The sequence below is a fragment of the Drosophila subpulchrella genome, unplaced genomic scaffold (genome assembly GCF_014743375.2).
Source record: "Drosophila subpulchrella strain 33 F10 #4 breed RU33 unplaced genomic scaffold, RU_Dsub_v1.1 Primary Assembly Seq30, whole genome shotgun sequence".
In the NCBI taxonomy this organism is placed as follows: domain Eukaryota; kingdom Metazoa; phylum Arthropoda; class Insecta; order Diptera; family Drosophilidae; genus Drosophila; species Drosophila subpulchrella.
In genome coordinates, this window is record NW_023665566.1 from 1,427,393 (window position 1) to 1,443,345 (window position 15,953).

Consider the following 15,953-nt stretch of genomic DNA (forward strand, 5'->3'; position numbering starts at 1 on the left):
ATTTCAGTTAAAATTTTTGTTCTAGCATCAAAACTGTAGGAGCCACAGTTTTGGGCGGTTTGTGGGCGTTAGAGTGGGCGTGGCACTCTTCTGAAACAAACTTGCGCTGCGCAGGAATCTCAGAAATCTGCATGCCTAATCCCAGTATTGTAGCTCTTATAGTTTCCGAGATCTCAGCGTTCATACGGACAGACGGACAGACGGACATGGCAAGATCGACTCGGCTAGTGATCCTGATCAAGAATATATATACTTTATGGGGTCGGAAACGCTTCCTTCTGCCTGTTACATACTTTCCGACGAATCTAGTATACCCTTTTACTCTACGAGTTTCGGGTATAAAAACATTCGTTGAACATTCCATTTATTTTTATTTTACTTTCTTTGTGAACCAGCAGACTCCTCCTTTTTAAATTTCTCCAATTGATTTGATTTCCGTTTGGCAAGAAGCCCAGCCGCTTGACAGTAAGACCATGCTACATGCATTGCGGGTGAACTTTGAAAAATTCGGTCACACTACAAAGAATAAGATTTTTCGACTAGTGAAACTCTTAGCCGATCTGAGTACTAGGCTTAAAAATCGAATGTAATTATAGGGTAATTAAATTTAAGCGTAAGTACACAATCATTTCTTTTTTATAAATTTAGAAAGTATACATATATGTATTGCTTTTATTATTACGAATTCTATTTAAAAATTATTAAAGTAACGAAGCACAAATTATTATTTAGCATAACTAAAGTGATATTTCTAGAAACTTCTTTGGTATCTGGATGGTATTTACTTTTAGCCCAGATAGTATTTTTATTCATTATCTGTGCGGTCACGCTGGTCAGTAATCAGTTTTAGTTTTGAGAATTATTTTATTTATGCTCGATTCCGGCGCTGTGTTAGCTTAAGCTATCGTCAACTGCAATGCGCTGGACTCCGTTTGGGTTGCCCTGGCTGCTATGTTGATAGACTAATTTTTATTGTGTATTTGCTCTCAATAACACCTGTGGAGTTGATGGTGCTGTTTTAGTCAACAAGTGAGACAGCGGAACCGAAGCCCCAAAGTACAAAAATGCCTTTAAAGTTTTTGAAAAAATGTCGACAATACAACGTTACATCGAAGAGTTTATTTGTTATATCAGTGCATCACCTGCTGGGTGAGTATACTCTAAAATTGAAGGGAGCGAAGCGCCCACAACAACAACAACGGGTAAAACTTAACAGCTGTATTGCACTTTGAATGAATTTATTAAGACTTTTTATTAAAAGCTTGTTTGCACAAGATACGCAACTTTGTTATTGCATTCTTCAAGATGTGTCTCAATAAGATCATCACTGGAGCACAAAGAGAATGTGCGAAGTTTCTATATATGTACATATGTACAATGTACATACTTATGAACATATACACGAAGAAATGAAAATCTGCTGTGATCGTCCGATCATAACGAGTGATACAGCAGACACTAAAGGGATAGCATATCAAGAGTTTAAAAATGTCAATTGTTTTGAGAGAAAGAGCGGTAAAAGTGTAAAAAGTGATAATTAAGAAAATTTGAGTTGTTTGGCCGGTGGGGACAGTTGCCTTAGGTTATTAGCCTAGTTGTATTCTTACTGAAAATACGCGTCGCATGAATGGCACATCTTACATGTGACTAAGAAATCGGGAACTACCAAAAAATGTAACAAGACCTACAGTTGCTCAAAGCTTAAATAATGCAGTGCATACTTTTAGCTTTGACACTAGAAAGCGGTAGATTTAAAATAAATTTTTAAATCCCGCTAAAAACTGAAGTAAGCGTTGAACACGGAAAATACAGTTTTTTTTACATTACAACTTTTTTGATTCAGTCTTAAAACAAGAAAGGAAGTTAACTTCTGCAAGCCAAAGTTTGTATAACCTTACAGTTATAAGAAATAATCAATGCTAGTAACACTATGTTACATTTTTAAGGATTGTTAGTAGCTTCAGTGATATTTGTGTAAAATTAAATTCGTAATGCTGAAAAGTTAAAATATTCTTTATCCCAAAGTAGAAAAAAATACAATCAAAGCCAACAAATCAGAATTTTTTAAAAATAATTATTTCATTAATTCTCTGACCGTTTCTTTGACAGCTATATGTTAGAGTCGTCCGATTTTTATTTAATTTAATTCGAAATTCTTAAAAATACACAAAATGTTATTCCCAATAGTATAAGATAATATGTCAAAAAACACCGAAGCTATGATTTGTTTTATGGCAGCTATATGATATCAAACAAAAACACCTCTTAACGAGGTAGAAAAACTAGTGGCGAACGCGCCTTTAACAAAAATTTCTGATATCAACAATTGTGACGAAAAATGATATTACATTCGATAAAACAAATAAACTATATTGAGAGAATTGGGATATATAAAAATAGAGAATTGGGATCTCAGATTTAGATTCCGTAGCCTTGTACGCAGCGCTAGTTTGTTACGCGAATATGCCAACCCCCACTCTAACGCCCACAAACAGCCCAAGACTGTGGCGCCCACAATTTTTATGCTAGATACAAAATTTTAACTGAAATATATTGATATCGTCAATACCTATACATCAGAGCTCGCAAATAACTGTCGACCGTTTCTCGTTGTCTGAAAATAAGTGTCTTTTCCTGACTCTTTACGAAAAGACTCAGAGAGCAACCGATTTATGGGTTCTTGAATGAGCTCGCTCGCGCTCAGAGCGAAACCTTTTTTTTCTATTCTGTTTTGTTATGGTTGTTCCAGGACCGTTTTGTCCTGTTCAGGTGAGGCAAACGGTCTTTTGCGTATGTATTGGTATACACTCACACGCATAGGCAAGCAAATCGTTAATCGTCGGTTTTGCAGCCGAAATATATTAATTGCAGTCGTGAACTGAGTGTGTGAAGTTGTGCAATTATTTTGTTCTGTAAAATGGGAAGAGAATTGAATAAAAAAGTGCACCAATTCTTTAAATTTAATTTGGAAGAGAACAAGTCAATTTGTAGTGTTTGTGGTATTAAATTGTCCGGCAATCATTCAACAAACCTTAGACGGCATTTAACAACGAAACATATGGACATTTTTAATGAGTGCAACAATTCTGGACATTCACAATCGACCCAATGTGAAGAAAAACGAAGAACATCGTATCAAACGAGCGAAGAAGCAATTGTTTCTTCTTTGATTAAAATAGTAACCACGGACGGAAAACCATTTATATTTCTAGACAGTGAAGGGTTCAAAGAAATTATGGACCCAATATATAATGCACTTGGCATGAACCCCGTAACGTCTCGAAATATTATGAATTTTGTGTCAGTCAAAGACCAGTTTGTCAAAGAAAACATAGGGGCTCTTGTGAAGGGAAAGCTGGTGTCCTTGAAAATCGATGTGATGGATAAAGCCATTCTGGGAATAAATTTGCAAATGGTCCACGCAAGCCTGGCTAAAACCGAGATTATTGTAAAGACTTTAGGCATGATTGAGCTCGGGGGATCTCACACTGGAATATACATGAAGAACAAAATTCTAGAAGTCTTAGATGATAATGGAATATCACTAGATCAAATCTACAGGTAAAAATTTAACTATATACAATTTTAAGAAAATGTGATTTTTTTAAGAATTTTCATATTCATGCACACAGCGTCTGATAATGGGCGAAACATGATAAAGGCCGTCCAAGTGTTAAATGATGCCACAGAGGAATCCCTTTTTGAAGAAGACACAGAAAGTGAGAATCATCTGAATGAACTGGATACTATTGAACTTGCTAATATACACCTTGTGAGATGTGCAGCACACACTTTGCAACTGTGCATATTCGATGTAAACAAGGCAAAGGAGATCGCCGATAAAATAAGTTCCTGTCGCACATTATGCAAATCGCTGCGCACAGAAACATATAGGTAAGGAATGATAAGTTATATATATATATATATATATATATATATATATATATATATATTTATATTTATATATATATATTTGTATATATATATACATACTATTTATAAAATCTTTGCAGACGTATCTTAATTGAGAACCAAAGAAACCTACCATCGCTCGACGTTGCTACAAGGTGGAATTCAACCTATTTAATGCTAAAAAGATTATTGGACCTAAAGGATTTCCTGGCTACGCAGTCTTATATTTGTGTAGATCCCGATTGGGATTGGATCGACACGTACATTGACGCTTTCAGTGATACATACCAGGCAACCCTAAAGCTACAAGATAAAAACTTAGTTTATAGTGAGTTCTTCGTAGTATGGATGAAACTAAAATTGAAATGCGAGAATAGCCACAATTTGATTAAAAAAAAACTATCGGCACAGATAAAAATAAGAGAAAGTAAGCTGTTAGAAAATGAAGCATTGTTGGCAGCGATTTACATGGATCCTCGGGTAAATTGCATGTTGACGAACTACCAGAAATCGTTAGCAAAGGCTAATTTAAAAAAAAATAGCTTTTCGTTTATTTGAGTTGAAACAAGTAAGCCTGTATGTCGTAGAATGTTTGAAATTTGGGTCCTGTTTTGTTTATGTTGTAATTTTAAGAAACTATGTTAATAATTAAGATTGTCTTCGTCAAATACTAATACTTGTACTAAACTAAAATCCAAAAAACATTTCATACTTATAGCTTTGTTATTTAAGGCACAAACACCAAATGTTCCGGCGCTCGAAACTCCTGTGCGTGAAGAGATGTTTGACTCCTCATTCTCGTCAACTCTTTCAACCGCATCCTCATCTGAAGAGAAGTCGCTGTTCTCGGCATTTTTGGACGATTTTCAGACAGTGTCAGAAAGCAAAAAAGATCCTGTTTCTGCAAAACTTGTCAAAATTTATGCTGACATCGAAAACTTCGACGTTACTTTTGGGCGCTTGCCATTAAATTCAAATATATTGGAATTTTTAATGACTTGCAGCGTAAGCTTCCTCATATAAGTGCACTAGCGCAAGTTGTGCTGGCGACACCTGCAACGCAAGTTTCCGTCGAACGAGCATTCTCAGCCTTACACTTTATATTAAGTGAACGAAGAAGTTCGAATAGTGCAGAGAATCTGAACGCCTTACTAGTTATAAAGCTTAACACATAATATATAAAAAATGTTACAAAAATATATATGGGCATTTCCACGGGTCGCGAACGTACGTTCGAACGCGTTTAATGCAAAAAAAATGTAAAAACAACATTCTGAAACTTTTTATTGCTTTTGATATCAATTTGTTATATGGAATATGGAATCGAAATGGAACTTGTTAGCCAAAACATTTGAAAATAAATATAAAATGTATTAAACAAATTATATTATTTCTTTTTCACAACAACGAAAGTAAATGTGAAGACCGTTTGCGTTGAGTTTTTCGGTCAATCGGTCTTTTGTTGAATGTCATTGTGCGAACGTTTCTCGTTCCGCTCTTTACGCATTGCTCATTAAAGAGCAACATACAACGAGCTCAACGAAAAGCGCTCAACAGAAAACATAAATGATGACAGCAAGTGTCTCTTGCTCAGAGCGAGAGCGAGACAGTAGGACCTTTTTCGGTTTTGCTCGCAACGAGAGCACGAGAAGAAAAACGGTCAACAGTTATTTGCGAGCTCGGCTATAGATTGATCTAAAAAAAACATTTGCCACGCGCACTCTAACGCCCATAACGCTTAAATCTGTCTACCGCCGGTAGGTGGCGCATTTCAATCTCGCTTTGCTGCTTGCAAATCTCCATTTTCAAACGGACGGACATGGCTAGATCGTCTAGTGATGCTGATCAAGAATTTATATATGTCGGAGATAGGGGTCTCTTAAAGGCCTCGCGAGTTGCTTTGTCTGTCATGATTTTACTATCACTTGGATTTTCTTACTAAGATGCGCAGCAAGTCGCAATTCGTGTTGCCCGATCGAAGGTTCTCGAAAGAATGAATCCTGAACACTTTTCTGCTCTGGACAACTCTATCGTGTCCTTGTCATTCTGTAGTCACTTGTCATTCTTTTAATTTATTCTCTACTCCCTTTAATTTCACTCTCCTTGTTGCAACAACAATTGCGCCCCACTCGGCTAAGGTAAGTTCCCACCTAGCCACGCTCTTGAAACACTTAAACGGTCTTAGAAGGTCACACTTCTTTCTCTCAACTCTTTATTTCTATTGACAGGTTTCTCTCCGTTACATTGATTTTATTTTACATTAAATATTAATATTATTAATTCTCTCGACACGGCTATCCTGACTATCACACGTCCTCGTGTGCAAGTTATATATCTAGATTATTGTATATATACAACTTTTTACAGTGTAGTTATTTTTGTGTAGTTTCTCTCGCCGTTCATTCGCTAGCTTATGCAGATAACGCTGTGGATATTATCAACATGCTCAAGCTCAAGATAAGCCATCGATTGAACGGTTATGTTAACACGAGGCGCCAGTCAATTATGCTGTACCTCTTTATAAGCTTTAACTTTAAGCGCAGTTCCTAAGTCAATGTCAACGAGAATAGAACGTATAATAAAACTCTGTCCAACAATTACATAAAAGAAAAACTTGAATTAAAATAAAATAAAAATTTAAATTTGAAATTAAATAAGATAAAATAATTACTTAAGTTAACTACACATAATTGGCGTAGTCGGTGCGGTCTGAAAAAAAACCCAGACCCGCAAAAGAACCTCGTGAACATATCCCGGACACGTGGATTTACAACGCACGACGAACGAAAATTCGCAAACAAAATTTAAACAAAAATCAGTCAGCTGAGTAAAAGTTTAAATTGCGAATAAGAACAGCAGAGGATGGCAGGAGAACATGTCCTTTTGGATCAAGCGTTATCCCAATGCCTAACACAAATCCGACAAATACCTCCGTTTGATGGCCCTTTTCATCAAAAGAGTCGAACACCAACTTGGCCTGTACCCCACCAATAATCCAGTCCAGTCCAGCATTATTTATGGAACCCTCGAGAACCTCATCATTGGAAACGCTCAACACTTGCTCATGCGATCAACACCACGAGGCTGGACGGATTTGAAGTACCTACTAATCGGGGAGTATAACACCCAAACACCAATCCCTCAATTACTTATTGATATTTACAAAAATAAATATTCTGGAAATTTAAGAAAATTTGTCGATGACTTAGAACTAAAATCATCCATTATTTGTAATAAATTATATTTGGATGGCAGTATAAATAATAGATACCTGTTCACCGAAGCAATGAATTCAGCTGTTTGTGAAATTATTCGAAAAGAATTACCAGACCGAATATATGTCAGTGTGTAGATTTGATGTTAGTACCCCAAGTTAATTAAGACGTGTTGCTCAAGAACTTGGAATTTATGAAAATTATAATAACAATATTAAGCAACATCAAAATTATTCAAATAAGAAATATTTTAACAAACCCTCAAATGCTTCCTAATTTTAAGTACCAGCCCCCAATTATGCAAAACCGAAATTGCTTTAATCCATTGTATCAGAAACCTATTCAAAATATAAATAATAATCATCCATATCCACAGATTAATCAGCAAGTTCAAAGTCAAATTTATTTTAGAAATCAAGCTAGGCAAAGTAGAAACGATAGATTTGACAACAACAGGTTCCAAAACAATTATGATAACAGAAACATTCAACAACAAGCCAATTCAAACAATTATAGGTCTTTCGAATTTCAAAATCAGTAAAGAAAACGTATGTCAGATTCCGGTCAATATAATCGAGTCGAAGCGATGGACACTAACGAAAATTTTCTAATAGAAGCCCCGGTCTTTTGATCGATCCACAATTTGCATAAAAATAAATAAACAAAAATAATAATGTTTCGTAGATACATGATCCAGTATTAGTCTAATTAGGCCAGATATATTAAATACTCTTCCGTCGCATGAAAAGTCATTTTGGGTACCGTTCGAGAAATAAACGCCAAACCTTTAACTGGGAAACCTGGAAAATTAGATCTTTTTATCCATGATTTTTCGACAAAATATGATGTTTTGATTGGAAGAGATATACTAGAATTAACTAAAGCCCATATAAACTTCGAAGAAGAATAGTAAAGTTAAATAACATAATTTTTAATTTCACCTCTAAAAAACCTAGTAACAATATTTATTTACCAAGCGATCTAAAAGAAGAAATTAAACATAATTATATCCCAATTAAAAAAGTCGAAAATTTGTACGAGAAATTGGAGGATAATGACTTTAATTATGCGCTTAACGGAGAAATTAATTATTCTAATAAAAATTGAATTAGTCATCTAAATAGTGAAGAAAAAAAAATCAATAATGCATTTAATAAAAACATACAGATACCCATACATTTATAGAGATCAGGTCGAAAAGCAAATAAATGAACTTATAAGTCAGGGAATAATTCGAAAATCATCTTCTCTGTATTGTAGTCCAATATTGATAATCTCAAAGAAAGATGATGCCTCGGGGACAAAGAAATTTCGCTTAGTGATCGATTATAGACACTTAAATATCACTATTAGCGACAAGTTCCCAATTCCTAATATTGATGAAATATTAGACAAACTGAAAAAATGTCAGTACTTTACGACCCTTGACCTTGCCAAAGGATTTCATCAGATCGAAATGGACCCGGAGTCCATAGAAAAAACAGCATTTTCAAAACAAAATGGTCATTATGAGTACACTCGAATGCCTTTTGGGTTGGAAAACGCACCGGCGACATTTCAAAGGTGTATGAATGAGATTATTAAAGATTTAATTGGTGTTCACTGCTTAGTTTATCTCAACGATATCGTTATTTTGTCTACGTCACTGCAGGAACATATCCTTTCAATTATTAAAGTTTTTGATTAATTAATTGGAAAAGTGCGAATTTCTAAAACGTGAAACAAACTTTCTTGGTCATATAATTACACCTAATGGTATTAAACCGAACCCATGCAAAATAAAAGCCATATTAGATTTTCCCATCCCAAAAACAGACAAGCAAATAAAATCCTTTCTCGGTTTTTGTGGTTTTTAAAAACTTTACTAAAATTGCTAAGCCTATTACAAAATGCTTAAAAAAGGGGCCGTCAATCGATATAAACATCATAGAATATAAAAGCGCATTTAACAAATTAAAATTATTGATTACAAGTGATCCTATTATAATAAAACTTTATGAATCAGATTCACTTGTATCTGGGACTGAAGATTTTGAATCGTTAGTCCCTACAATTCATAGTGCAGAAGAAGATGGCTTTCTAGGTATTCCAATTACAGAGCGTCCTCTTAATATTTATAAAAGACTATTAATATTCATAAAAAGTGACGAGGAAAAAGTCGATGTAGACAAAATATTTAATCGCACTATTATAAAAATATTTTATTTTGAAATGACCAGTGAAAAGGCAACGATATAATACTAGAAGCTATTTGTGGACGAACCTCTAATATTTTGTTCGAAAATATCAAACAAAAACACCTCTTAACGAGGTAAAAAGTAGTGGCGAACGCGCCTTTAACAAAAATTTCTGATATCAACAATTGTGACGAAAAATGATATCAAATGATATTCGTCACAATTGTTGATATCAGAATTTTTCGTTAAAGGCGCGTTCGCCATTACTTTTTACCTCGTTAAGAGGTGTTTTTGTTTGATATCAGAAGTTTTTTTTGCTCAAGAGTTTAAGTACCTTAATACCATGACTAGGAGTCGTCCCCATACGGCTTGGCTATTGAAAAATCAAACACACAGATTCGACCCCTAATCTCAGCTGAACGCCACCTTAAATTAGGCAAAACAAGTTTAATAGCTTCAATTACCTATTTTAATATCTCAAGGGTTGTATATCTCAAGGGCTGTATAGTTTCAGATTCCAAGAGAAATCTGTCGTTTCTTACATTTCCCGCCAAACCAGCGGGTTTTTCCAAAGTGGTAGAACAAATAGATCAAGTTTCCTATTTCGATTAGCTTCATGCAAGTAAAGGACCCTAGAACCATAACAGATATTCCGTTTGAAAAAATCTAATAAGAATATTTTTCATCAAATTGGTTTTTTTCTTGTTTATTCCAATAAGTATGAAATATTTTGTATACTGAGCTGAAACGAGTTGCACTTTTTATCCCTTATCGCTAAACTAGCGTGTTTTTCCAAAAGTCGTAGAACAAACGTTTTATATTTCAAGCTACTTTATACACCCATAGGGTTTCCAAAACCAAAAACTAAAAGGGGACAAACATTTTCATTTTGGGAAGGAAAAAATCTTGTTTTTTGAATTACTTTTGAACGGGACATCGGATTTCTACAAATGAGGTGTCATTCGACGCGTATTCTCAGTAAGAATAAAACTAGCTAAACGGTTGGGGGCTTTTGGCCCCACCGTATCCAGCAGCTCTAATTTTCTAAAATTTTAATTTTACACTTTCACCGCCTTTTCTCCCATAAAAATCTATATTTCGAAAGTCTTGTCTTCTAAGTTTTTGCGGTACCTTTCGATTGGTGTATCACTCGTTACGATCGGACCATAATGGCAGATTTTCAATTCTGCGGCTATATATAGTAGTTGTGTTCGCACGCTCTCTTGCGCGCTTCGCCACTACGTGTACTGCCGTCCACAGTGATACCCTCTGCAAGGGTATAAAAATGCAATAACATGAAGTTTATGTAGTACTTCGATGAGAGCCAAAAAATGTTTTCTCTACACTAGGAATTGACTATGATTTCACGACCTTCATATATTTTGTCGCATAAAGAAAAAAGGGAGGGGCAGTTTTTATTTATTTATTTCGCCAACAGTTGGTACCTTAACTGGCTACTTGTCTATTACTAAACTAAATACTAAGGGACGAAAGGTAATTGTAAAGGGTTTTCTTAATTAATTCCCTAGGGGAGCATGGGTCCAGCCGCATGGGAGATGGAAGTTTGTTCCAGTAGAACAAGGCTCTACACAGAGGCTCATTAAAAGCATAGTTAGCTCTATATGCCGGAATAAAAAAATGTTCAAATGACCTTAAAGACCTATCAGGTACGGAAAAGCCTATGCTACTCAGCAATGCAGGGCAGTCTATTGTGGAGGACAGCAGGTCACAAATAAAAACTAGTGCGCTAGTTGCTCTACGATCTTGTAGGGAAGAAAGGTGAACAAGGCGACATTTCGCAGAGTAAGAGGGAACCGGGTCATTAAAGTTTAGAGAAAGAAGGGCAAAAGATAGGAATTTTTTTTGAACACGCTCAATACGATTGATGTGTGTAGTACCAGTCGGACTCCAGACAAACGAAGCATATTCCAATCTGGACCTAATGAACGAAGAAAATAGGCTTAGTTTCGTGTACGGATCTTTAAATTGCGTGGAATTTCGTTTTACAAAACCATACATAGCGTATGCCTTTGGAATTATGTAATTTATGTGATCCATGAAAGTAAAATTGGTATCAAACATAACTCCTAGGTCCAGTGATTCATTTCTCAAGGAAAGAACATGGGAACTAATGGAATACGAGCTAAGGACATTAATTATTCGTTTGCTGTACCTAACGTAGAAACATTTTGACACGTTCAGAGGCAACTTATTACGAGAACACCAATTTCCCACTTTTACTAGGTCATTTTGAAGAAGTTCACTATCGGAGATTGAATTCACAGACCTAAATATTTTAAGATCTTCCGCAAGCAACAGGTATTCAGAATTTGTTATGCAATAGCTTAAATCATTAATGAAGATGATGAATAGAAACGGACCCAATGCACTTCCCTGAGGAAGGCCAGAAGTAGCCACATACGGGTTTGAGAAAACACCATTGCACTCTACTCTATAAATCCGCCCATCTAAATAAGATTTAAACCAATTTAATATTGATGAATGAAATCCCAATTTCTGCAATTTTGCCAATGAAGCATTATGGGAGACTTTGTCAAATGCTTTGGCGAAGTGGGTGTAGACTACATCAACTTGATGATGACTGATAAACGAGTGGATGCAAAAAAGATTAAACGCAGCTAAGTTAGTGGTAGTTGACCTTCCAGGCATAAAACCATGTTGGTTAGGACTGATGATCCGACCAGCAAGAAAAGTTAGCTGCTTAGCTACAATTCGTTCAAACATTTTTGAGACATTACTTAGCTTTGCAATTGGCCTATAATTTGAAACAATATTTTTGTAACCAGACTTGAAAATAGGAGAAACTGTGGCAAGTTTCCATCTATGCGCAAATACCCCAGTGGAAAGAGACTTGTTGAAGATCATTTTTAGGGGCTCACAAAGAACACCTATACAGTTTTTCAAAATAAATGGAGAAAGGCCATCGCAGTCTAATTTTCCTGAGTCGTTAAAACTCTCAGCCGCCATATGACAGTCCAAATCAGTAACATCTAAGCACCCAATATTTAGCATCGTGGCAATAGCACCGAGTGAACCATCGTCATTCCACAGCGAGCTCGGTTCAAAGTTAGATGCAAAGTACTTAGCAAATAGATAAGCGACCCCAATATCAGAAGAAGCTGAAAGACTTATAAGACATATGGGAAGGAAAGTAGGAGGTTGTACGTTTAGAATTGACAAAGTGCCAGAATGATTTAGGATTTGTAATTAGTTTACACGCTATATCAGCAATATATTGGCTGTATAAGAATTTATTGAGGAACTCAAACTCACGCTTATGTTGTTTGTACCGATCAAAGTCAGCAGCTTCACCGCTTTCTATGTAGCGCTTATAGAATTTATTTCGGAGATTTTTGTATTTTTTTAGTCCTTGTGTGTACCATGGTAGTCTATAAGAACTTTGAACTCTAGTTTTAGCGTATCTGCCTATAATAGTAGAGAAAAGATATAAAAACTTCATAGGTTGTACTCACATCCGCATGCGAGAGGACTTCCGCCCATCTGATATTAGAAATATCACTACGGATAAAATCTAAACTGCTAGAATTAATATAGGTAAGAGGCAAGCGAGAATTATTTGGTGAGAAAATATAACAAGTAATTAAGATTAATAGGGGCTTGTGATGAGCATCACACGCGGCTAGAGGATTATCGCTGCAGCACATAGAGTAAGGCATAAATCCGGGTGTACAAAAATTAGATCTTATTTAAGTTATTAAATAAATGGTTAATCTGGACTAATCCCATACTAAGAAGCTCATCGATGACTAAGATTTCGTGGGGAAGATGCAGATTACTGGGAACCATTGCTGAAGACTCAAGGTCATGAGCCCACACGAGCGAAGATAGGTTGAAGTCGCCCAAAACACATATATATTGGCCATCTTCCAGCTCCTTACGGAACACATGATAAAGATTTGTATCAAAGAATTCATTATCGAAGAAATCCATGTTGAGCCAGGTTTCAACAAAAATGATGACGTCATGATCACCATGAGACGTTGCCTGGAAAAGGGATTGAGCTTTCGAACGCATACCACCGATATTTTGAAAATAAATATTGAAATTTGTATTGTTAGTGCATATCCGGTCATCCATGGTCATGCTATCAATAACTGGTCCAGCATCATGGCCCGAATCCGTAAGAGGCCTCGCTGGGATTTTACCATAATTAATAAAATTATTTGTAAGAAACTTCAGTAAAGTAGTGGTACGGATACGAATAGGCTGGTAATCGGCGCTCCAAATATTAGGTGGGCAGTCAATATTAGCATTCAAGATATAACTACACGCAGGTGAATCCACTCCTGGTAATAATGAGCGAGAACGTACTACAGCAGCCGCAGTCCATTGTTGTTGTTGATGGCGAAAGCATGTCCAGAGAGCACCTTCAGAGAGAGCACTCTGAGAGGCTCGCCATCCAGCCAAATGTGTCGATAAAAGTTGTTGTAGAAAATCGAACGTCAGAAAAGTAGAGACGGAGAGCGCATAACTATTAGGCGATGAAGAGTAAGAATCCAGCCGACCATGATACAATTACTGAAGGTAGTCCCGTCGGCAAAATCTCGTCTCTACAATGAGTGCGAGTGAGAGGGACTCGCCCAGTAAGTGCGAGCGAATCGATAATTTAGTGTGTGGATTAACCCTTAGATGGTGCGTGGGGCTTTAAGTTGCGTGTTGTAATAAAAAGAGTTGAAGGTTTTTTTTATAGTTTAATTTTTAATAATTTAGAATTTGACAACATGCGTTGTTTTTGTTTTTGGCTTGCAAGCCGTTTGTTGAGGTTCTTAATTCTAAAATATATTCTAATCTTAAAATAAAACTTTTTTATATCTATATTAATATTTTCCTTTTCCGCTGATCTTAATAATATTTGCTTAACATTTTTGGTTTTTTGAAAATCATCATTAACAAAGACTAAAAATAGTTGCTCCAATTTTTTTAGTTTTTCTATAAACTGGACAGACGGTCATTTTTGCATAAGGGTTAAAATTGCCAAGAAAATGGTCCGCAGACGTGCTCTCGCGTCAAGCAACGAACATGCACTGAAGCCGAACACGACCGCTTCGTGAGCCGACGGGACTACCTTGTATAATTCTACCATGCAGCCGACTTTCTAGGTACTTCCGGAGAGAGACGCAAGATGATGAGAGCGCAACTCCGAGGAGCTCGCCGATATTAGAGCCAGGCGGACGGCGAAAGTCGCGCACAGCGGACAACAAAAGCTTCAGCTGATGTTGTTGATGGTGCAACGGGAGAGAGGCGCAAGATGATGAGAGCGCAACTCCGAGGAGCGCGCCGATACTAGAACCAGGTGGACTGCGAACGCCTCGCAAAGCAAACACCAAAAGCTCCGGCTGATGTTGTTGATGAAGCATCAGGAGAGCAACGGAAAATGATGTGAGCGCAACTCCGAGGAGCGCGCCGATATTCAAGCCAGGCGGACGGCGAGTGTCGCACAAAGTGGACAACAAAAGCTCCGGCTGATGTTGTCGATGGTGCGTTAAGAGAGAGAGTCAGAAGATGAAGAGAGCGCAGTGAGAAAGGCAAGCAGCTGCCGATGTTGTTGCGAAAACGACTCCGACAAATGAGGAAAGGCTTGCAGACGATGTCCCGCAAAAGTATCGACGCAAGTGGCGTCGAACACTAGGGGTTTTTTGATGGCTGCCTTGATGATGAAGTTTGTCCAGGCTCCGGCAAATTAGATAAAATTCCATCCCTTACCACAATGGCCCGTTCTCTATGAATAAATCTTTTGACCTTAACTGAGTTCGGCCAGAAATCGTTTTTGAAGACTATGATCGGGGATACCAAGCTTGAAATTTACAAACTTTAAAGTTGTAACGTCAACATCTTTTTTTACAAGTTTTGCACAAGTGAGAGAACTAGCATCCACCTTAAGCTTGGTGGACACATATTTTAAAACAGCATTCGGCTCTGTATCAGTTGCAAACTTTCCGACATGCAAAAATTTCTTGGTCGGCAAAACATGAAGGTCTTCGGCATTAGGAGCCACTCCAACAACATGTTTATTGGGCTTGTTGTTGTTCCTTCTCCTCTTATTTCGAACTTGTATGAAATTTCCTCTCTCCATATCCAGAGCATGATTAGAAGGGTCAACGACCGCGGAAGCCGTAGCAGCAGCAGCCGCATATGACTGGGGAGCTGCATCTACGTTGGTAGGCCTCGGTAGACGAGGTTTGGGACTTACATTCTGATTCATTGCATCATCTTTAGGGGGGAACGCCTCCAAGAATTTATTTTGAAGGCCCTGATATAAGCGCTCCAGGGCTTTCAATTTATCATCGAATTCATCTATTTTAGAATGCGAATCATTCGCAACCACACAGCTATCACATTGCCACAGTATATTTGGATTTAATAAGAGTTTGAGCACATCATCCGGTAGGGCTACGCAAGAAGTATGATAGGCCCGACGGCACAAAGAAGAGCAGCGAACAGCATCCGAAGCGCGAAGCTGGGCCAATGTAACATCGCCTTTGCACTCGGGACAGCGGGGAAGTAACATAGCGAGAATTTTAAGCACGTCTGGACGCAAAGAAAGCTAGATGACGATGCTTGGGCCTGTAAATTAACTGGTCGTGTTAGGAAATTTTGTTATTTGACT

At 37.0% G+C, this 15,953-nt stretch overlaps 2 protein-coding genes across 6 annotated transcripts in view; both read left to right on the forward strand.

Annotated features, from left to right (window-relative positions):
* Positions 1–821: 821 nt before the first annotated feature.
* LOC119559666 (tyrosine-protein phosphatase non-receptor type 21) overlaps positions 822–15,953 on the forward strand; it is a 239,737-nt gene continuing 224,605 nt past the window's right edge. For all 3 annotated transcript variants that reach the window (XR_005220908.1, XM_037872722.1, XM_037872723.1), the window contains exon 1: positions 822–1,149. Coding sequence is in view for 2 of the 3 variants with exons in the window: in XM_037872722.1 (XP_037728650.1) it covers positions 1,065–1,149 (85 nt within the window). In the remaining variant the exon portion in view is untranslated. The remainder of the gene's footprint in view (positions 1,150–15,953) is intronic.
* Positions 2,498–5,250, forward strand: LOC119559667. Of its 3 annotated transcripts, XR_005220910.1 has the most exons (4): positions 2,498–3,561; positions 3,633–3,894; positions 4,014–4,480; positions 4,645–5,250. XR_005220910.1 is itself a non-coding variant. In XM_037872724.1 (2 exons), exons 1-2 carry the CDS (start codon positions 3,623–3,625, stop codon positions 4,468–4,470), a joined length of 729 nt encoding a protein of 242 aa, XP_037728652.1. In that variant the 5' UTR covers position 3,622; the 3' UTR covers positions 4,471–5,250. The 3 variants fall into 3 exon arrangements, 1 of the variants encoding a protein (XP_037728652.1); XR_005220909.1 differs by having other exon boundaries at positions 2,505–3,561; positions 4,014–5,250; XM_037872724.1 differs by lacking the exon at positions 2,498–3,561 and having other exon boundaries at positions 3,622–3,894; positions 4,014–5,250.

Bases quoted from the DNA above. Each gene is read 5' to 3' on its own strand.
- LOC119559667 (XM_037872724.1), top strand. From the start codon at position 3,623: ATGCACACAGCGTCTGATAATGGGCGAAACATGATAAAGGCCGTCCAA. The intron at 3,895-4,013 runs GTAAGGAATGAT...AAATCTTTGCAG, and splicing joins CTGCGCACAGAAACATATAG to ACGTATCTTAATTGAGAACC.